Source organism: Syzygium oleosum, unplaced genomic scaffold (genome assembly GCF_021117445.2).
Source record: "Syzygium oleosum isolate NSW1041296 unplaced genomic scaffold, Sole_v2.1 Sole_v2.02, whole genome shotgun sequence".
Taxonomy (NCBI): domain Eukaryota; kingdom Viridiplantae; phylum Streptophyta; class Magnoliopsida; order Myrtales; family Myrtaceae; genus Syzygium; species Syzygium oleosum.
In genome coordinates, this window is record NW_026607486.1 from 1,393,668 (window position 1) to 1,417,167 (window position 23,500).

Consider the following 23,500-nt stretch of genomic DNA (forward strand, 5'->3'; position numbering starts at 1 on the left):
TTTTTAGCAAGTAGCAAAAGTTATCACTGACCAAATGGCAAATGGCAAATAACAGGAGGGCCAGTTCCTGTTACAAGCCCGATGGTCAACAGAATGCATCAGGAGACCACAAAGAAGTACAATATCGAACCGACAGCAACAAATGTGAAACAATATAGTAACAAACCTTTGACTGTTAATTGTAATTAAGATGGCTATTATCATTCAAAGCCAGTTTACAACGACTAAGAGTCGAGAAGCGGTCAAACAAGTAGAACTGTACCTATAATCAGCTCAATAAACTGGGAGAGGACTATCTCCCCTTTCTTCATATCACAGACTCAGCTTTGCGGATCTTGCAGAAACCTTTTATATGACAGACGACATTCAATGTTCAATTGGAAAGCAAATTACTGTAATGCATGGCTACCTTAGTATCGGATTAAATGAAGTGGGGGAAGTAATGAGATGAGTTCTTGCTAGGAGTCAGGAAAGCAGCCTAGGAAATGGCCGACCTGGCTCTCGGTTTCGCGAGCGAAATCGAGAGAACTCGACTGCATGTGCATGCTTGGGTTGGTCAGCCTCGTGGCGTAGTTGTTGCTGCTGTTGCTCACGTGTGATGTGAGCAAGCTATCCAAGCTTGTCCACTCATTGATGAACTGGGCACCGTCGTCGTTAATGCTCTTGCTCCTCCTATCATCGTACTCTTCGTGGGTCGATACGTAGTTGTTAGTTGTTGTTAAGCTCGTTGAGAGAGTCGGGCTATCGAGCTGCGGAAGCTCGCTGAGCTGACTGTCCCAAAGAGAATGATGATTTGAGACGGGCTCTTGACAGGGAGTGAATTGTTGCCGGCTGAAAGAGACGGCTTGGCTTGTGTTGGGGATTATTGAAGGGGGAGGCCGAGGATTAGCGTAGTCTCGTACGTAGTAAGCATGATTCCACGCTTCGAACCCTTGTCTTTGGTTGGGGCAAGGCTTCTTGAATGCTCGGCACACAACCCATCCTTCATCCTGCAATACATCGAGTAAGCTAGCTTATGGATCATAAATTATGTCGAGTCTGGCAGAATAAAATTAGAAAGGTAAGTTTCTAATCTGAAGTTGCACAAATGCCATGTGCATACTCACCATTAGATTTTATGAGAGGCACAGAAAAGTACTTCCGTGAATGTTGTAAGATGGTTGATGAATGTATAGTTAAAGAACTTCAGGTGAAAGTTTGGCTTACTATATATAATAGCGATCTCTACACTGTTTTAGTGTACATGATAGACGTCTTCAATTAAACCCATTTCGGATACTTTAGTAGTTTTGATGATAACGTCTATCGTGAAGTACTATATACCGGTCTTCTCACTAAAAGAATTGATAACTTGCCTGAGGCGGCGCATGTTCAGAGGTCTGGAGGCGATATTCATGCATGATCCAATCAGTCTTCCGTCCGTTAGGAGCGCGACCCTGGTAGAAAACCAGGGTCTTCCTCATCCCTATAATCTTGTTCTTTGAGAGCACGGCTTTGTCCCTTCCCGTGGCCTTCCAGAACCCCGCCGTGGTGGCCCGGTTGGTTCGGGTTCCGGTCGGGTATTTCTTGTCCTTGTGACTGAAGAAGTACCATTCGTTCTGTTCCTCGTACCCTAGCTTGCACCTACCTGTACACGCGTTGATAAACATAATCACTTCGCTCATGCTCATTATAAAAGAGAAGCATCAAAAATTGCATTAGCTTTATGGGAGGTTCTCTTTTACTTGGTTGTTGGGGGCGGCTTTTGATGCAATTTGTTTCACGCTTTTGTCGTGCTAAAACCTATCTGAATCGTTTTCCTATATAGAGAACCGCATTTTTTTGGCCTGTTATGCGGAACATGATTGGTCTTTCGCAAAATGTCAGCGGCAAAAGGATGACACTCCACAACTTATAGGTGGAATTGCATGAGGAATGATGATTATTGCTAGAATTAATAGCAGGTGCTAAGTTGGCTAGAAGGCATATAATTGGACATCCCTTTCTTACGAGAAAGTTGTTCATGTGATAGTCATATAACGCGGCATGTTATTGAGAGTCGTATGTGTCGCCCTTAGGTCCTACTATCAATCAACTTGTTAAACAGTAGGAAGAGAGATTGAACTGTGTTTTACGGTACCTTCGATGTCCCAAGGTTCCATCTTGTAGAGATCAATCTCAGCTATGACATCTAGATCAATCTTTATGGAGTCGATCTTTCTACTGAGGTAGTAGCCTACAAGTTCTTCCTCTGTTGGATGGAACCTAAATCCAGGCGGTACGCACGATTCCAACTCCATTGACGATGTTATCCTGCACGTAAAAGCCGTATCTTTTGTTCCATGAGAGATGAAATTGACAATTTTGTATGGGATAAACCACTCAAAAATGATATGGTAGATGGAGCTAATCACATTAAAAGGTCACATGGAAATTTTCACATTGCTTATGTAAAGTAGAGAGCCTTCTAAAGATAAAGTAATATATGACATGATTTTCTCTTATGATCTCCTTTTGGTAAATGAAGAAGTACCGCCTATAGACTTGTCTATTGGCCAATTACATGTCAAGAATATGTATGATTTATACTGGATCCTACAAAAAGAAACATAAGTTCACATATGATTCTTGTGCTATGATTGATTCTATCTCACATTGTTCATAAAATGAGTATATACTATATCAGTGGACTATTGCCTCATATAGAATGTACTGTGTTGAGAGACATTTAATACATAGATAACCACAGAACAAGATGGAGAAACTTGACATGAGGCCGCATGCCTTGTAAAATCAAAGCTGGCTGTTTTCAGTCACCGAATCAGCTCTAGATCTCAAGAGCATTGAGCACACAAAACTGATAAATTAACAATTCAAGAATCACCTCAAAAGGTCTTTTGGACTAACTCTCTCTCTCTCTCCGTTGATGTTCTTTCGATTCCAAATTCTCATCAATTTATCATCAGAAAACAAGACCTGTTCCGGGGATTCTCATTCTCGGCTCCAGTTGGAAGCCGAACAAAGGCATTAGGAAATTAGTGAAGAAGAAACAATGATGGAAGCACGTTGGTTTGTGGTCCTATAGAATAGATAATTATGTGGCAAGTATTATATGGCAATATGAATGAATGGCAGACCAAGACTGGGATCCACCAGAGGACATGACAAGACCTTATTCTAAAGCCAGAAACTGTTGTCTAACAGCCTTTGGGTACATGAACCTTTTGCAAACTATGTAAGCGTGTGATTTTATTGCATCTAATGTTGGACAACAAAATAAAAGTGGCCGCAAAGGTTGACCTTTTTCTGCCACGGAAGGGCATGTGTGTCGTTGATGTTGTTTGTGTTTTCTTTGAGTGCAGTGCACTCCGAGTGCTAGAGCCTGGAGACGTACTTTTCCTCACCCACCATATACATAGATCTTTATACACCTTTTCATAACTCCATAGGTAATATTAAATTACTCAAACACCCAACACCTATGCACATCCTCTCTTTTTGCTCATACATTCATTTACTTTTTAGAATCTTTTTGATATAACAGCAGCAATGAACCCTTTCGTTTGAATGGCTGGAATTGAGTTGAAGGAAGCTCGGTGGAGCTCAATAATGAACAATAATAACACGAAACCATATGCTGTCATGTGCTGCACCCATGCATATGTATTAAGGAAACTTAAACCGTGTATAATCTAGGGTTTGCATGAATAAACGTTTTACAGAAGAGTTGAATTCAGCCAGCTAATTGCACAAACGGATCAAACACCAAAAACAAATGAAATGGAACATCTACGAAATTACGGTGCGACAACAACACGCCCACTTCGGGAAGGGTGTTGAACATGGATGGATCTCGAAACTCATGGTTTCTTTCTGGAAAAAAGAGAAGGAAATATGTGCAGCCAGCAACCAGTGCAAATACAGCAAGAGATTTTGGCACTCACAGTGAGATGTGGTCGTTTCTTTTTGTGTTTTTTCGTCCTCGGGGAGTCGAAGAGCGTGCGGAGAGAGAAGGCTTTTGTGCTTTCTGATAATATGGTGTTGGCACACAAGAACGAGAGAGTGGATGTATTTATATATATGTACAGGGAAGGGTGAGAGAAGAGAGATGGAGAAGGAATTGATTGCGCGTGGGGTTGGCTGATCAAAACATTGCAATCGAAAGGTGTTTGTTTGGACGGCGGGATACCAAGTTTTTCACGCCACCTTCCCACCGTTATAGTGTGTTCTAAGATTTTATCTTCCACTGCATCACTCCCTTTAAGAAAAACAAAGAAGAAAAAACAAGTTTGTTGGCTTGCTTTGGCCTTTGTGGATTATTACAGGAACACAGACACAATGTATACGTTGGATCGAGCACTCCAACAATCCAGCTCCCCTCTCTCTCTCTGTCTGGTGCGCCGCCCTTTGGCATCCCTGGCCACTCACCAACTGCCGCGTGGATTCCGGGTCCGAGTTCGCAGGTTCTGTTCCTTTGTGCGCTGTAAAATAGATGCAGTGGCCGCATCGGAACGAGAGATCTTGAGGCATTCCAAGTAGAGACAAGAAAGCCAATCACCTCACATCGGCTTCTAGGTTGATCTCCCGTCTTGTCCCTTTGTATTGTGTAATAAGGAATGCAAACAACTCAAAAGGGGAAGAGTAGAGTCGCAAAGTTAGCTTCAAAATCGTATGGATTGGATAATAAACTTTGTCCTTCGCCCAACATGAGAATTCGAGAACCGCAGGCGTTGGGTGCTTTGGTTTTTTCTAATAAATAACCAACCCGACCCTTGATCTTGCCGCACAGAAATCCTACTTCTGAATTTAGGTATATTAACATAATGCAATCATAGCTGTCGATCATGTTAGATCCACTCGAATGAGTCGATAAGGATGAGCGACTTCTCGACCCATGAGAGAGACATTCGGGAACGAACAGGTTGCCCGGCGCTTCTCCAAGTGAGACATGGGACAGAGGTGAGGGGGCTATAGTGCTCCATCCCATTTGGTGACAATGGGAATGCGATCTGTAACCCGACCCTGTCGGTTGTCCAATATCCACTACTAGGGACGAGAGCCGAGCCGAGGACGTAGATCCATATCTATTGAGTCTAGGCGCGAGAGACATCAACAGGCTATCAAAAATGATGGTCTTAAATGCATGCTCGCAAAGAGAATTGTTCTTGTAAGTCTGTTTACATGCGCTAAAGGGCATGCGACTTTACAGTATAAGCTAGCGATTGGGGGCATGTCTATTGCAGCTTGTTATTCGAACTAACATTTCTTCGTCAAAAGCTTTGAAAATAGAAAAAGTTCGGTTTGCGTGAGAATCTAACTTTGGTCCCTGAAATTGTACATTTCACCCAACCCCAGTCCTCGAACTTTTGTCTCGATCATTTACCAGGAAAAAGAGGGTGAACTATTTCACAGAGAAACTTCAACCTAGCGATGGCAAAGGCTTTTTTGACCTAGGACATGTCTTTTGCTGTTTTCGAGCTATATCATAGATAGGTGCATGCGGTCGGTAGTTCGCTTTTTTGACCCTGGGAAAAATGCGATTCGGCCATCGCTGCTTTAGTGCTTTAAGAGTTCAGACAAATCTTTCATCAAATCGAAACGAGTCATCACTAATTGCAGGACGACGAAGATCAATACGTAAAAGTCTTCAGCAATGTCGTTTCTTCCCCTACCAGAATTTTTCTACTTTACCATGGTCCCTCTTGCAGATAATTCAAATGGGAGGAGCATGCAGAGTACCGAGCCGGACGATCTCAAGGGGTCCCAGTCCCACCTCATCAATGACCATGGATAGTTAATTAATATTAGCGGACCTTCCTAATATAAATTTGAGGAAATCATCGCGATCTTATGCCAAATCTACCGACTTTCCCTTTTCTTACAATTTCTTATTGCACCGCTTGATGACCATCCAGGTCTATAGCCCACTCATCGAACATAGAATTGGACGTTGTTGGAGCTGGCTTTCTCGTCGGATAAAAGCTTCATCTACAGAGGTGCGCTTTGGGGTCACCATGACCCTTTAGTTTACTAATGAAACAAACCCAAGATCAACATAGAACAATACCATGCTACATAAGCCAAAAATAAATATATAAAGAGAGAGAGAGAGGTTTGTGAGCAAAGCAAGGGTGGGTCGCGTGTAAAAAGGGACTGCCTAGGATCTTGTGCGGAGATTCTGCCATCAAACTGAAGTTTGAAAGCGACCCTTCTCTCTTCTCTTTCTCCTTCTCCTTCCCTGAAAGCTGAAAAGTGCAATTTGTTTATTCCTCACCCTTTCTATTTGGGACATTCTCTTCTGATCGAGGACACAAATGATGTTACACATCTCTTGACCTGTCCTGACCTGACCTGACCCCAAGTGCTGTCTGAGTTTTGCCTTGGGCATCATCCAAATCTAAGGCTCTATATTTACAGCATTCTGCTTTTTTACTTGTAATTTACGCACCTATGATTATGTACTAATTTTACTTCGCACGGTAATTGCCAAGTTATACGTGTTAAGAAAAGACAAGGACTCGAACTAGGGAGGATCGCGGTTACTGCTTTAGCTAGCGGATGTGTGATAAGTATGCTTGAATTTACTCGAGACTTGAGAGCTTCTTCGTACATTGACGGGACCCTCTGAAAAGGATTGAATTCAATAGAGAAATAGAGAGTAGCCCGGCCTTGTTCTTTTGGGACAAAACATGATTATTGGGATGGAGAATCGAATCTACTCAAATGTTTGCAGCCGCACTGGCTCGTTTCCCTATTCACATTCGACGGGTTCAGATATCTCCAGCTCTTACTTCCAATCTCCTCTTTGATGAATCTGTTGCTTCTCTTCGGTGAGACTTGGTGCTTCGTTTTGGACGTGAAATTGTTGTGGGAACAGTTTGAGTTGGATCTGTACAAACCTATGCATAAGGGCGAGGAATTGTAAGGATGCATCGAACTGGTTATAATTCAAACGGAGGTTTTAAAATGTCAGAACACATATCAATCGGGTAAATGATCTCTCGCATTATGTCAGCTCATGTCGATCGATGAATTAAATATTTTCTCGAATGATTAGGATGAAAGTATTTACATGAACAGGACATGAAATTCCCTTTTTTCTAAGTTTGTTGCTTCCTCCAATGATAACGTCCCCCAATTATTTCCTTCTCCTATCTTTCGCTTTCTTCTTCGCTTCACCTTTTCTGATTACCGAAAGAGGGTGGGAGAGCCACATATAGATATAGGACTCTATGGACCGTCAATAAGAGTACATAAGGTCACCATCGTGGACCTAATGGCCGGTTAGTGACTTGTTTCATGTAATGGCTGGACGGTACCGTGGATTGATATGGTTCCGAAATGAATACGTTGCTGAATTCTCATCTCCTTTGACATTCATCATTGCCGTGATAGTTGCCTCTCTATCCAGCATGTGAGCCACTAATCTCTCACAAAAACTCATGCTACAGATCAAAACCACATTCTCTCGCATTTACAAAGAACTCTCCACATGACAATTAATTGATTAAGTACAAATTAAAATAGGATTAAACTAATGTGTTTCCTGTTGGTTAATCAAACCAAATCGACATCGAACTATTTCATTTTGAAGTTTCTTCTCACAAGAATTACAGTATACATGAGTTTGGTAAGGGATCGAACCGACGAACGGGTCGATTTGGTTCACGTCGATCTGCCAAACCGAACCCGATCAAATTGAATCGAGCTTACTCTATGGTGTGAACATGGTCCTTGGTCATTTCATTTGCCACTCAGATATCAAACAGCCACCCAGAGGGACATACCATAAAAACGGTGGTGGAGGGGGAGAGGTAGGGTATGCCTCAAGGACACCATAGATCACCTTCTTCATAATGAATAGAAAACAAAAAAACAGAAAGCGTTAGGGTTGCTTTAGTTAGCAAATGGACAAATCCAAGAGAGGGACAGTGTATATCACGTAAGTGGGGTTTATCTGGGGCGGTTTGTGGGTCTGGAGAGAGAGAGAGAGAGAGAGAGAGAGAGATTGTGTTATAACTTAACTTGATAGAGACTTCAGAAGACTTCTAGAGTGGAAGAAAGATTGGGGAGGCCCATGAACCAGGGCTTTGATAGTGACTCGTCTCCTCGCACACCTCCACTTGTCTCCTCCTCCGCTGTCTCCTTTTTTTCACCTCGCATATCGCATGGAATGGAGGAGGGATCAATCATTGCCTGCCTTTGGGTCTTATTCAGTTTTTTTTTTGTCTTGGATTATCCTTAGTTTAGGAGTTATTAATGAGATAGACAATCCACGTCTTTTGGTGGTTCGCCTTGGATAACGTGGGATGGCTCCTTAACTTGTCCTCTTTTGGTTTGTCTATACAGCCATTACGTATATCTGAAGTATGGTAAGAGGAAACAGCAAGTAGTAAAATACCATTTCCTCACCCTTTGTAACTCGTAACTTATAGCAAAAATCTACTGTAGCTTTCCTCGTGACATCATATGAGTATATTTTTTTGAATGGACTGGAAAATTCTAAAGTTAAGGGATGAGTCTATCACATCCAAATTTATGTTCCTGAAGAATCGATACTTTACCACAATTAGGATCGAATGACTCGCATATATTCCCTTTTTTTTGTGTGTTTTTAACCCATCTCCACTTTTTCCACCACATCTATCTCTCTCACCTTTCTGAACTACACGACCCACCGCCTGTCGCGGCCAGCAACAACATTAAGGAGAGGGGACAACTGGTTTGTGGTGGTCGTAGAAGAGAGGGAGTCGAGCGAAGGAGAGAGCTGAGATACAGGTGGCTCATCGGGAGAGAGAAACTAGGAGACGAAGGTGACGAGGAGCAAAGCGGAGAGCATGTGTGCTATGATGGTAGAGCCAGAAGGGGGACGGGGGTGGAGACAGAGTAGGGAATTGAGATTTTGGGTTTGGGCTGTGGTTTTACGAGCGGATCCTCTTTAAATATAAGGGCATTTTCGTCTTTTCAAGATCATTGCATTCCTTCGTCTCGAGGAAATATTCAATGGTTTCGAACCGCTAGTAACGTTGGCATGCATTATTTGTCCATATCCAATTAGAACTTGACATATTAACACTAACTTGAAATTAAAAAAATTGCAAATATAATTTTTTTTTTTATCTCTCTTCCTCCCCTCTCCCTTCGTTGCTATAGTTCAGATCTGCCCGGAATCATGGCGACTGCAGGAAGATGAACTTAGCTAGATCAGGCTGGTGATGCCACTAGTCCACAGCTGACAAGGTGAGATCTGGAGCCGTGGTCCATGGCGGAGCCACCATATTAGTCGTGGCGGCTCGTGGTTGTTGGCCGTCCATGGCCGAGCCACTCCTTCGTGGTTGCTCGCATTTAGGCTCAACCATTGCCATATCTAGAAGTGGTTGCTTGTGGTCGTATATGTGGTCGTCTTCGTCTTCCTCCTTGCGTCTGTTCATCTTTGTCTTCGGCCATCAGTAAGATTTTATTGCTTCCTCTTCCCACCGTCGTTATGGCTCAAGATCTGGTCTTTAGCTTCGTCTTCCCGCCTCGTCGGTCACTATTTAGGTCCGGTAGCCTCCATCTCGCCATGGCTCCAAATCAGGGTGGCCAGAGTAGATCTGCGGCAATGAAGGTGGATGGTGCAAACTCGCCGCTGGGTGCGACGGCCGTGACAGCACAGAGGACTGGAAGATGGAGGTTGCGGCGGCTTGAGTGGTGGCAACAGTCGTGCTGGGCGATGGCTGTCATGGTGGAGGAAGAGTGAGAAATGAAGTTTTTAGTTTTTGTGTTGAATTCCACTTTAGCCTATACGTGTCAAAGTGTAATTGGATGGGAGCATAAAAATGCTCGCCACATCAGCTCATGACGTGATGAAAAGAAACCATTGAATATTTTCTCCTTCGTCTTAGAGGATCTAAAAAATCTCAATCCTTTTTCAAGATTACCACTGGGTTTGGTTCGGCCTTTGGAGAAAGCCTTTAGGGAAATGCAAAGGCTGCCTTTGGTTCGGCTTTTTGGAGATTACGGCTACATGTGGTTTGTTTTGGTTTGAGGGGAGGTGAATTATCATGTTTGGGCCTTGAAAAGGGATATGGTCGCGGGCTTAATTGGAAGTTTGTATTGGGTGGGTATATTCGGTGATACAAGGGCCCCAGAAATCAGTTTGGGCCGGGCGGGCCTTTCCGGGCTTTCGGGCTTCGGCGCAGAGACCTTCCCATGCATGTCGTGTCTCCGTCGTCGTCAAACAAACCGAGCGACCAGATGGAGGCAAACATGTCCATCGCTGTCCACAGCGTGCAGTCTCCCCACAGCATGTGAAGCTTTTCTTTAGGTTCGACCCGCGCGAGCGATGTACCACAACACTCCACCGGATAAGGGTGACGAAAAGGATGGGCGAGAGACATGCACTATCGCCATTGCAACTTGTTGCAGTGCTACTGATTTGGTGAACCAGTTAAGTGAAAGCTCAGAGAGATATAGACTTTGAGACAGACAAGTTCACGAGCTGCGTTTTAGGGGGGACCAGTCACGCACAGAGACACCCACCAACCAGTCCAAGGAATCATCACCGCTGGGCTAGCTCACGCTAAAGCAATCCAACAACAGAGACGAGTGTAAATAAAAAGCGAGAAGCTTCCGAAAAAGCTTTGTCCTTTTTCTCTCCGTGCACTCAATACTCCTCAAAATTCGTGGCTTTTCCCTTGCGACATCCGTCGTGCGGCTGCATGTGATTCTCTCTGCCAAGGACAAGGACTGGAAGCCCTGTATAAATCCACCTCCGTCGTACCTTGCGTTGAGGCGTCTCCACACGCAGATCCTCTCCCTTTTGCGATCACAAGATGAAGATGAAGCTGTTTCTTCTTTTCGTCACCGCCATCCTTTTGATCCAGGTACGTTGTCATTGCCGCTCACGCACCTGGTTCCGACGTTCCCACAAATCGTTCTCCGATGAAGAACGTGTAGTCATTAGTCTACGATTGTCCAAAGTCTCTGTTATTTTGATGATGTTCTTGGTTTCATCAAGACTTCAGCATGTCCCCGATTCATCAATTCTCATATTTTGGCGGCCGCATTGTGTGCTTGTTCTAGGCTTTTGCAGAGGCTTCGCAAGGGACTGATGCCAGTCACGCTCTCGCCAGTGTGAGTTCAATCACTGCTCCTTACTCCATTCGAATATGAATCTTGTTATCCCTTCCACTGATTAAGAAGAGATTTTGTTGCTCTGCAGCAACCATTCAATATACTTGTTTCAAGCTTTCTCCTGAGTATTTTCATATAAACCAAGCTTTTTCTTGATATACGAAAATCAAATGTTAAATGACGCCAGAAAGAAAAAAGGATAAAATCTCAGATAAAGTTCGTTCCAAATATACCATTTTTAACTTTAGTGTCAAGTATTTCCAAAACGAAATTAAATTATTTCCTCCACACGATTAGATAGAATCTAGATACTTAATCCTCGACAAAATCCGAATTTAACAATGGTTGTCTCCTACAATTTTGTACGTGCTCTCATCTGGCTTGACTGAGCATTTTTAGCTTCGACCACCTTTTGCAGATGAACGGAGGAGAGAGGGGGATCACCAACATTGACAAACGTCATCAACATCATCCTCGCAAGATCAGTAAGTTTGATGGCGTCAATAAGATTTATACAGTATAGATGATGATGTATCGATGTGTGTGTTACCCCAGAAAACAATAAAGAGCAAATGTATATGCAGCATTAAAAGCATATACATAGCTAGAAAATTAAGAGCATATCGTACACAATGTTTCTGTAAGGAACACTGTCAATGGAAAGTTTTGTTTCCGCAAGCGGCCTTGAGATTATAACGTGCGCACATTTTATTAATAACCACGATAATGTGTGCGCGGTACATAAGTTATGACTGAGACTGCCATTTGGGGAAATAGAACTTTCCTAATGTGATTAGGGTGCAATGACCCGTCTATAGGTCCTACATGTGTGTATGTACGTTAGCACTTGCGCGATTTGATTGCCGGCTTCGTGATGTCTTAACATAGATTGCAGCTACGTGTGCGCAAGGAGATGCAGCAAGTCGTCGCGCAAGAATATGTGCCACAGAGCGTGCAAGACATGCTGCGCGAGGTGCCACTGTGTGCCGCCGGGGACCTACGGCAACAAGAACGCCTGCCCGTGCTATGCCAAGCTCAAGACCCACGGAAACAGACCCAAATGCCCTTGAAGCAGATCTCGACGGCTTTGTTCTTGGCTTTACCCAATTTAATATACGTGATGTGTAATAATGCGAGTTGAGTTCTCCCTTATTTGTGAGTGCTTTTGTTTAGTGTGAATCATCTCCTATTTGATTGATGATGCCATCAATAATCAAAATCGACCTTCTTATTAGTCCTTGTGGTGTGCTATATGGCCCGTTGATGCTCCTCCCGGTTTTAGAAACTTGATAGTGATATATTTAAGAGATTCCTCAAGTTTTCATCTTTCTAAGTTGAATCCTTGGCTAGTGTTTAGGAAAAATTATGACTCTTAAGCTCCGTTTGTTTCGCGAAAAATATTTTATGAGAAAACATTATCCTCATTTTCCGCCATTTGGATTTCCTAGTCAACAGAAAATATATATTTAAATTCAGGAAAATATTTCTTTTTAAAAAAATCGAAAATCATTTTTCAAAATATGACTAGATATCATATCTTAAAGGGAAAATACTACCAAAAATCCCAAACTATGCCACTTGTGATAAATTTATCCTGAATTTTTTTTGTGACACGAAAAACCCAAACATGCCACTCATGACAAATTTACCCTGAACTTTTTTTTGTGACACGAAAAAACCCCAAACTATGCCACATGTGACACATTTACTCCACGATACTTTGGCCCATGGGCATTTTCGTCTTTTTCCTTTTTTTTTTTTTTTTTTTTTCTCTCTTCCCTCCGCCGCCATGGCGGAGGGAAGCCGGCGATGGGTCGCCCTTGCTCGGGATGACAGGCGAGGGCGACCCTCGCCGGATCGCAGAGCCGCCCTCGCTGGCAGCCCTCCGCCATTGCCGGCGGAGGGAAGAGAGAAGAAAAGAAAAAAAAAGGAAAAAAAAGAGGAAAAAGACGAAAATGCCTACGAGCCAAAGTATTGTGAGATAAATGTGTCATAAGTGGTATAGTTTAGGGTTTTTCGTGTCACAAAAAAAAATAAAAACTTTGCTCTTGGGCACGGGAACTCTAACGCTCATTCCCAGGTCCTCGGCATTCAGAATTGGCTCCCTTGCACTTGGGCTCGAGTCCATTAAGGCCGGGCCCGCGACCCAAGCGCTTGTGCCCGGGTCTCTGGAGCTCATGCCTAGGTCCATCTTAGTCGAGCCCGAGACCCCGATGTCAGTGCCCGAGTCTCTAGCACTCGGGACCACATCCATCGAGCCTGGGCCCAAGGCTCCGATGCCTCGGCACCTGGGCCCAAGGCTCCGATGCCTCGGCACCTGGGCCCAAGGCTCCGATGCCCTGGCACCTGAGCTTGAGTCCACAAAGGCCAAGTGCAGGACCTCAAGACTTGTGCTCAGATCCCTGCCCCAAGCCCGGGTCCACCACAAAAGCAATGCTTGGGTCCTGGGTGCTCGTGCCTAGGCCCGATCCATTGAGGTTGGGCACCGAACCTTAGTGGTTGGGCCCAAGTCTCTAGTGCCCATGCTCGGGTCCAGGTCCACAGATGCCGAGCCCAGGACCCTCGGTGCCTATGCTTGTGCCTGGATCCCCTATGCTCGAGCCATGGTCCAATGAGGCTATGGCTTGAGACCCCATGCCCGTACCTAGAGGTGTCAAAATGGGTCTTAGACCCATATATGACCCATTTAAAAATAAATGGGTCATATATGGGTCACTTTAATTTTAAAGAGTCAACCTTAAATGGGTTTTAAATTTTAAAGCTTAAAGATAAATGGGTCTAAATGGGTTGAGTTTGGAACCCATGTCCAACCCACCTACTAGACCCATCCACATACTCTCTCCCTCTTTACAAAAATGTTTAAACAAAATCGAAATTTAATTATTTTTATTTTTTCTCCTTTTCTTTTATTTTTCTTTTTCTTTTCTCTTTTTTTTTTTTTTATTATTCGGTGGTCGGCCACGGCGACCGGCCACCGGGGCGGGACGACCTCGCCGGAGCCTGGCTCGAGCTCGCGGCCTCTGGCGAGCCTCGAGCTCGCCCGATTCCGCGACCTCGAGGCTCGCCCGATCCGGCGAGGCTCCGGCCTCGCCGATCTAGAGACACGGCTCGCCGGCCTCAGCGAGCTCGACCTCCGAGATCGGCGAAGTGGAGCCTCACCCGAGGCGGTAATGCCAATTTCGATGTAATTCCGGGATCAATAAAACTGATATTAATTCGCATTTCATCTTAGTGAGTCTCGCCCAGAGCTGGTCACTCTCGGGATATTAACCAATAGGGTATGGCTAACTAGAAAACGGTACGTGGACCGGAGACCCTACCGTGAAACGGATACCGATCGCAAGAGATCTTTGAGGAATATTTTGAACCGATGTGGGCCGATCTTAGGAAGGTAATGGATTTGGTTTGGCCAAGGCCAACGTTGTACACTCGGATCGCGGTGATTACATGACCGAAAAGTGCACGTGGCCAATCAGTCCTGAACCTAAACCGAACGATCGTAGCCTCTGGGGCTAGTGATAATTTCTCATTCTCTCAATGATCGAGACCATTACGATATGGATAACCCTAGGTCGATACGCGTAACCTCTAAACAGCCGCCCGTTAGTGAGAGACCCTGAAGTTGAAAGTTTAGCGAGTTTTGTTCACGAAATTGAGCCGGATTTCGGTATCGATTTTCGAAGGCTTAAGAGACTATTTTTGGGAATCGACGTCATATTACGCTGGCCACACACATGTGGAGTTAGTACGAGTAAAAATTGGAATTTTGGTCAGGGGTGAAAAATTATGATTTTGCCCCGGGATGCAGCGTCGCTTTCGAGGCCAAATGAGGTTATTTTTCGTGGCCGATGCCATTTTTGGGTGGCCACGCATACCAGGAGTCGTTTTGGCCAAAAATTGGAATTTCGACAAAAAATTAGAAAAATAATATTATTTTATTCCCGAAACTTTGACGTGGATTTTGGAGGGCTTGCGCGATGAATTTCGCGATTCCGACGCCATATTATGTTGGCCACGCACATATGGAACACGTATGTGCGAAAATTGAAATTTCGGTTCGGGATCGGAAAATTACGAAAATGCCCCTAAGACCATTTTATTTAATTCCGAAAATTGGTCAAAATTTTGGGGTTAACCAAGGTTAATTGGGATTAAACCAGGTCTGGTCAACCATGGTTAGGGACAAAAGACCATTTCACCCATAAATTATTGGATTCGAATCCTAGCCCTTGGATCAAGGGCAAAATTGTTCAATAGCCCTAGATCTTGACACTTGGATTCCACCAAGGCAGTGTTGACTCAGTTTGACCAGACTATATCTCTCTCTCTCTCTCTCTCTCGTAAAGTTCATTCGGCCATTTCCCCCAACTTCTTCTTCCTTTTTCCCTGTTTCTGTTCTACCGTGGACACCATCGTTTCCCTGAAGCCCGCGCAGTGAACATCACCGCGTGAACAGTGCACAAATTAGGTGAGTATATTTCCTAAACCCGGATTAGGACTGATAGTGCATTTTTCTGGACTAGCTTAGGTATTATCGGTGTACATTTAGGACTAAATTGAGGACCGATAAGTGGAATTATATTTGAGGATATTGGTAGGATTATTAGAGATAATTGTTGGATTAGTACGGATGAGTTGGGGATTTTATGATTGGACTGCCGGGTATGCCCGGACTGATTGGCTTGTTGATTCGGTACCCAATTGTTGGGAAATTTGAATAATGCCATGTCGCGTGACTGTGTGGCCGACTCGTGCGGAGTGTGATTGGCCATTTAATGGCTTGATTGGATTATTGAATATTATTGAATTATCCATCGTGAAATTGGGCCGCACGGTATTAATTGGCCAGTGAACGGTTGTTGCGGCATGAAATTGACTGAGTGCTTAATTATATTTGATGCTCATGGTGCATCATACTGCATTGCATGGACACGCATTTTGAGTGCCGAGAATGAGACGTGTGATGAATAGTGCAAGAATGCGTGCCTGCCATGAGCATGTGATCACCTAATTATGCCATGATGCGTTTTACGCGGGGTTCAGATAATAATTGATCGTGTGTATGTGTGATCACATTTCACCCTGATGCGTGTTACGCGGGGTATGCCGTCCCGAGGCGTTTACGCGGGACGATGCCGGTGCGTCGGAAGACGACCAACTTGATGCGTTTTACGCGGGCTCGGTTAGTGAGGAGATCGGTGTTGCGCTGATGCGTTTGACGCGGGCTAGAGACATCTTGGGCCGATTGATGCGTTTTAACGCGGGCCACGAAGTGTTGTGATTAAACAAAGAGACCTGATGCGTTTTACGCGGGTCATATTAAATGATAAATTGAGAAAGTCCCAGTGTGCCAGTGTGGGCTAGTGAGCCGAGACATGAATGTGGACATTTGCTTGCATAAGAATGCGTGGGCCAGAATGCGAGTGTGTGGGACTCGGTGAATAGTACGTGATGTTATCATTATTGAGCATGAACATACGCTTGATGTATGCGTGAACCGAGTGCTCGTATATGTGACTGGATTATATTATTATTTTGAATAACCTGCAAGGTCAGCCAGGTAAGAGATCTGGGCCAGAGGGCCTAGGTCAGAAATTATTTGTGAGTAAACTTGCAATGTGATTATGTGTTATTGGTCAGGAGAATTGCATTTTAGCCTAGCCTAGGTTTAGGGGGTTATACTCGCTGAGATTCGTCTCACGGTTGTAATAACCCACATTTTCAGACCCCAGCCGTAGGATGCCAAGGAGAGCGCCTCTTTTTGGTATACCGCAGTTCATCCTGATCATCCGGTGTACATCCTTGTGGAGACAGAGCACCTACGTGAGACACTACTCAGTCTTTTTGTAAGTGTGGGATAGCTGCATTACCACACCCAAGAATCCGTAGCTGCTAGTGTGTGTGCTTTCCACTATCTCTGTATAGACGAACGTTGTAAAAAGGTTTTCGTTGGTAATACCAGTGTATATATATTTTCTGAGGTGCTTGACTGCTATTTGGTTGTTCTACCTTGGTCTCATATGTTTTATGGTACAGGTATATATATTTAATTATATACGTTACTTCCGCATGTGTTTGATCTCTGATTGGGCGTTGGGTCGGCAATGCTTCCTGAGAGCATTACACCATAATCGACCATGACGGGATGTTGCGTTCCAGTGGGGTGCGGGGCGTGACACCGGCGAAGCTCGAGCTCGCCTGTGGTCGGTCGCCGGCCACGGCGGCCGGCGATCGGCCAAAAATAAAGGAAAAATAAAAAATTAATAAAAATAAAAAATAATTAAAAATTCGATTTAAAAAATAAAAAAATATTAATTTTTTTTATTTCTCTTGGATAATGACTTTATGGAAAATATTTTCTAGAAATGTTGCATTTTTCGTAAAACAAACAGAACCTCAATTTTAAAAAAAATTATAAAAAATTTTCACTAGCTTTGTATTGCATAAAATGTTTTAGCAGTATAATTTAAAAAAAAAATCATAAGAAACAAGTATTCCTAATATAAAAGTGTTTTAGCAATATGGGTCGGGTCGGGTATGGGTCGGGTCGGGTATGGGTCGAGATATTTACACTATGAATAAATGGGTCATAAACGGATTAATGGGTCAATTTGGGTTGGACCATTTATGACCCGACCCAAACCCGACCGACCCACCCGTTTAACAGGTCTACCCGTACCCGAGTCCTCGGTGCCTGGGCTCGAGTCCATAAGGGCCGGGACTAGGATCCCTGTGCTTGTGCCTAGATTCCCTACTCTTTGGCCTGAGATCTAGGTCCATTGAGGCCGGGCTCGGGACCCCTATACCCATGCCCAAGTCCTCGGACTCGAGACCCTAGTGCCAATGCCCAAATCTCCCACGCCTAAGACTGAGTCCATTGAGGACGAAGCCCGGAATCCCGAGCCCATGCCCAAGTCCTACTAAAGCTGGTGTCCATCGATGCCAGCCCCGAGTTCCAACGACTAATCCCAGGCCTGGCCTCGATGGACCCAAGCTCAGGCGCCGAGGACCTAAGCCTGGTTGTCGGGGACCTGGGCCTTGACACCAATGTCCTTGGGATGGCCTTGATGGACCAAGGCTGGAGTGTTAGGCACCCGAGCCCGATCATCAAGGACCTGGGTCATTGGGTCCCATTTTGTGGACCCGGGCCCATGTGCTAGGGATCCAAGCACGGGCACCGAGGCCTCAGGCTCAGCCCTTATGGACTGGGCCGGGGTGCCAAGAAGCTGAGCACAGGCACTAGGTTCTCGCTTTCGGCTTCTATGGACACAAGATCAGTGCTTATACTCTTGCTCGGGACCCAAGTGCCCTTTCCTAGGTCCCCAGTGCCCGGGTCGGGGTCCATCAAGGCTAGACCTGAGATCCTGGTGTCTGTGCCTGGTTTCCCGGTTGCCTGTGTGCAAGTGACTAGCGCTCAAATAGTATATGTGTATTTTGGAAAATCAAATCAAATTTCATTTGCAAACGACAAAAAATATTTTCTGATTATTTTTTAGATTTTAGCCAAACACCGGAAAATAATGTCATTTTCCTAGAAAATGACTTCCTAGATAACATTTTCTAGGCGTGTAACATTTTTCGCGAAATAAATAGAGCTTTAGATTAAGACTTGCGTCAAATGGAGATGCCCGACTTTGATAAGAGATGGGCTCAGACTACTTGCATCCTTGAACTGTACTCATTCTCTTGAAAACGTTACAAAGTATGGAAATCACCATTGTTTGGCCGGTGATTTCTCTTAGTTTCACCAGTGAATCACTTGCTTGTAGGAGTTGTTGGGATTTAGGTAGACATTCGTATGCAAATAACTGTGATTATTTCATGTCAACAGAGGTTTATATAGCCAAGAAAAGCAAAACAAAAGGAAAAGCGAAACGGTTTAGTACCGATTAAGTCGATTTAGTCCTCTCAGTGTCATCATTTATGCAAATTGGTCCTCTAACCTTTCTTTGCCTAATCAAGTCCTCTAACTTTTTGGATATATCCAACTTTGTCCCTTAAGTTTTATTTTGTGCAATCATTCTGTAACTTCCTTAATTTACGCAATCAAGGGTTTTGTTTACACTCTGTGATTAACACTATCAAATCAAGATTTCTTTTTTCTTGTTTCCCCTTTTTTTTTCTTATTTGGCGACAAATTAGCATTTTATGTCATTTTCTGTTTCATAAACATGCCCTGTTGTGTATTAGTTTGACGGCTTAATTAGACTAGTTGATTGAAGGATTTGATCGTAAAAATTGCAGAAAGTTAGAGAATTTGATTGCACGTCTTATAAGACCAAATTGCACAAAATCCAAAAAATTAGAAGATTTGATTGCACAAAGTAAAAACTGAAAAATCAAATTGCACAAACACCGAAACTGAAAGGATTAAATACACACTTAACCCATAAAACAGAAAAAAAAATATTTTGTTTCTAGGGATAAGTATATTGGAAGTCTTAAAACTTGTCACGAAAATGCAATTGAGTTTCAAAACTTTTAAAAAGTGCAATTAAGTTCTAAAATTTGTCATAAATATGCAATTGAGTTGTAAAATTTTCAAAAAGTGCAATTAAGTCATAAAACTTGTCAAATTGATCCAATCAAGTCATTCCGTTGATTATACCTTTTTAAAGTTTTAGGACCCGATTGCACTTTCATGACAAGTTTTAGAACTCGATTAAACTTTTTGAAAGTTTTAGAATTCGATTGCACTTTCGTGATAAGTTTTAGGGTTTAATGAAACTTTTTGAAAGTTTTAGAACTCAATTGCATTTTCGTGATGAGTTTTAATATTTCCCGTGCACTTGTCCCTAATTTCTAAGCAAGTCAGAATTGGTAAGTCACTTCACTAGATGTCATCTTCTATGGGTTACCTTTTCCAACAATGGTGACCCGGTTAGCCAAAACGCACGACATTTTTGCATCAATACACACAGATCGTCTCGTTCTAAAACAAGGTCTTTTGCAAAGGCTTCGTCGGCAACTGATGCCAGTCATGCTCTCGCAAGTGAGAGTTCAATCCCTACTCCTTGCTCCCCTCGAATGTGATTCTTGTTATCCTTTTGAATAATTAAGAAGAGATTTTGCAGCATTAACAGCATAAACATTGCTAGAAAGCTAGAGCATTTTATAAGCAGCATTTTTGTAAGGAACACCGTCGATGGAAAGTTTTGTTTCCGCAAGCGGCCCTGAGATCATAACATGTGTACATTTGATTAATAATAACCACGTTAACGTTGCCGATACAGAAGTGATGACCGAGACCGCCATATGGGGAAATGAAACTTTCCAAAAGTGCTTGAGCCGCAATGAACCGTCTTGCAGGTCCTTTTCAATAGCGGACTTAGTTTCGGTGATTGTTTCGAAATCTATTGCACCAATGACCCGTAGTGGTGCATTCCAAAGGCCAGTTCGATCATAGTCACCGCAACAAACTTTTGCCCTCCCAACTACTCTAAGAAGCAGTTCATCTGGTGCAACCATCCGGGAAAGCATTTTGACCTTTTTATGCCCATGTTCACGAAGATCGTTTACTATAAAACCAGAGTCATCCCCCTCCGCTATCGCCGTGTCTCGTGTTCCAAGCAAGGAGGAGTCAAGTTCGAAATTAATGGAAATCCGTACTTTACCCTTGTGCTAATCTATAACGTCGGCGGCACCGGCGACGTGATGCCATGAAGATCAAGGGCTCAAACACTCAACGGCTGGGAGCAAAACTGGCAAACTAAAATTGTTTTGTCAGGGCAAAACTTGTCATTCCAAGTCACCGTGAGTGACGGGAAGATGGTAGAATTTGATAATATGGTGCCTACTGGATGGCAATTTGGGCGAGCATATGACGGGAGAAAGAACTTTTAGTTTGACCATTTTCATTCTCGCGCTTGTATTATGTTGTTTACAAGGATAGATGCATTGATTTCAAGTTCCTTTTTTCATTTGTTAGAGAGTTGTCTAATAATTTGATTCCTAGTTAATGCCATCCACAGTCTCATTTCAATTTCCAGTGTCTGTCTGTAATTTCTACTGGCATTCAAACTCTTTATTTCGATTTCTATTAGTTTATCATTTGAAAAGTTCATGACATATTTATGTTTTTTCAAAGTCATGCATTAGTGTAAAAAATTGTCTGAGATTATATTTTTCTACTATTATGATTGTTTATAATTAATATTATAATATCTCTATCTTGTCAAAACCATAAAACCTCATGTACTCTTCATTATTGACTATGCAAGAATTACACAATTCTCTCTTGCATATTCTTATCTAAACAAGTTTACTTCTTTATCAAAACACATGATGGCATTATTGAAAATCAATTAGGCTGCTACTCAACGGGAGATCAATTCCGAACCCATCTACTAATCTCAGTGTCTTGGAAAGATGCGAATGAAACTCATATGGAAAATTCAAACATCAAATATTTTGCACTAATTGCCTAATTTTCTCACATACTTGATCAAGTTTCATCTTCTTGATGATATTAAAACCAAGCATGCGAGCCGACGCCTATTGTAAGGAAGGAAAGAGGAGCTGAGGAAATATGTCCACCAAAAGAAAATATCCTCTCTTTTAACCATTGTGAAATAAGTGTTTCTTAAGTTAAATGAATCCAGACCCTTGGTCCATAACTTTTTGTCATTTTAACCGATTCGCAATATACGTGTATCCAATTGTAAAGCTGTTCTCTTATACTTGTAAATATATGCTACCAAAGCATATATTTAATTACGAAAGCTGTAAACCCTATGTAGGGTTTCGACAAACCAAATCTTTGCCGAAGCAGTGCATGACTTTTCATTTACTTTACCAAACAGTGTGGAACAGCCAGTCCAAGAATTGAATATAATCGTAAATATCCTTTTGCATTGCCATTTATATCACTACCACTTAGCTAGATATAATTTGTGTCCAGTTTTATCCGAGCTATATCTTCCGTTATTATCCATCTTTAGCAATTTCTGTCTCTGTTTCCTATTGAAGTCCATAATACCAAAATTGGGCGAATGTGACGAGCATAAATCACTGGCCATCTCTCCATTGTTTCATGTACTTCTCCTTTAGCTTATTTCAAGGTTTTGGGCTCTTATCTCTTTTTGCCATGGCTGTTTACAAGGTTTCTCTCATATTGGCTATGGCCGTGGTTGTTTCTGCTATAGACAGTAATTGGTACGATGCGCATGCAACTTTTTACGGTGACATGGGTGGTCAAGAAACAATGCGTAAGTAAAATCTCTTGGCAAGCAGAAAGAAGAAGAGCCTTGCTCTAAATCTTATTATCCTTTCTTGAACTCCTTTGCAAGGACCTATACACAGATGTATAATTAGGCTATTTCATGTCGCTAATGATTGTTGATTTGTTTCTGGTTCGTGGTCATTACACGCAGAGGGAGCTTGTGGATATGGAGATCTTTTCAAACAAGGATATGGACTAGAGACGGCGGCGCTAAGCACAGCCCTTTTCAATGACGGACTTAGTTGTGGTGCATGTTTCAAGATCTATTGTACGAACGCCCCACAGTCGTGCATTCCAAACGCCGGTTCAATCATAATCACCGCAACAAACTTCTGCCCTCCGAACTACACTATAGGCAAACAAGACGCCTGGTGCAATCCTCCGCAAAAGCATTTCGACCTTTCTATGAAAATGTTCACGACGATTGCATACTATAAGGCCGGAATCATTCCCGTCCGCTATCGCCGCGTCTTGTGTTCCAAGCAAGGAGGAGTCAAGTTCGAGATTAATGGAAATCCGTACTTTACCCTTGTGCTAATTTATAACGTCGGCGGTGCCGGGGACGTGAATGCCGTGAATATCAAGGGCTCAAACACCCAATGGATTGCTATGACTCATAACTGGGGGCAAAATTGGCAAACTGGAACTGTTTTGACTGGGCAAAGCTTGTCGTTTCAAGTCACAATAAGTGACGGGACGACATTAGAATTTGATAATGCAGCACCTGCTGAATGGCAATTTGGGCAGACATATGATGGGGGAAAGAATTTCTAGTTCGACCAATTTCATTGCGGTGCTTGTATTATGTTGTTTAAAGGGATTGATGGGTTGATTTCAAGTTACCTTTTCCATTTGTATAGACGGTTATTCAGTGAGTTGATCCCCAGTTAATAATGCCGTCATCCATCGTCTCCATTTTCACTTTCCATAGTCCGTCTGCAATTCCTACCGTCAGTCAAAGAACTTTGGAAAGTTCAAGATATGTACTTGTCTTTTCATAGTCATAAATTGGTGAAAAAATTGTCTGAGATTATATGTTTTCCACCATTATCATTATTATCATCATCCGAGGCTTATGATCGAAAAAAGTACGACCTCATGATCCGTATGTTTTGGACTGGGAAAATTGGTTTAAATTCATCAAACTCATTTTCTTCCCTTTAGCTTTTCAAGCTAATTTTTCTA

At 43.0% G+C, this 23,500-nt stretch overlaps 3 protein-coding genes across 3 annotated transcripts; 2 read left to right on the forward strand and 1 right to left on the reverse strand.

Moving 5' to 3' along the window:
• LOC115686740 (NAC domain-containing protein 30) lies at nucleotides 1-4,055 on the reverse strand. Its single transcript, XM_030612127.2, has 4 exons — nucleotides 3,924-4,055; nucleotides 2,120-2,292; nucleotides 1,356-1,627; nucleotides 1-989 (listed from the first exon to the last, which is right to left on the reverse strand). Exons 2-4 carry the CDS (start codon nucleotides 2,277-2,279, stop codon nucleotides 459-461), a joined length of 963 nt encoding a protein of 320 aa, XP_030467987.2. The 5' UTR covers nucleotides 2,280-2,292; nucleotides 3,924-4,055; the 3' UTR covers nucleotides 1-458.
• Nucleotides 4,056-10,612: 6,557 nt separating this feature from the next.
• On the forward strand, nucleotides 10,613-12,427 carry LOC115686734 (gibberellin-regulated protein 9). Its single transcript, XM_030612121.2, has 4 exons — nucleotides 10,613-10,844; nucleotides 11,044-11,094; nucleotides 11,513-11,579; nucleotides 11,983-12,427. The coding sequence occupies exons 1-4, from the start codon at nucleotides 10,794-10,796 to the stop codon at nucleotides 12,162-12,164; spliced, it is 351 nt and encodes a 116-aa protein (XP_030467981.2). The 5' UTR covers nucleotides 10,613-10,793; the 3' UTR covers nucleotides 12,165-12,427.
• Nucleotides 12,428-22,180: 9,753 nt separating this feature from the next.
• Nucleotides 22,181-23,207, forward strand: LOC115686768 (expansin-A22-like). The gene is made up of 2 exons (XM_030612162.2): nucleotides 22,181-22,301; nucleotides 22,467-23,207. Exons 1-2 carry the CDS (start codon nucleotides 22,181-22,183, stop codon nucleotides 23,087-23,089), a joined length of 744 nt encoding a protein of 247 aa, XP_030468022.2. The 3' UTR covers nucleotides 23,090-23,207.
• Nucleotides 23,208-23,500: the final 293 nt, after the last annotated feature.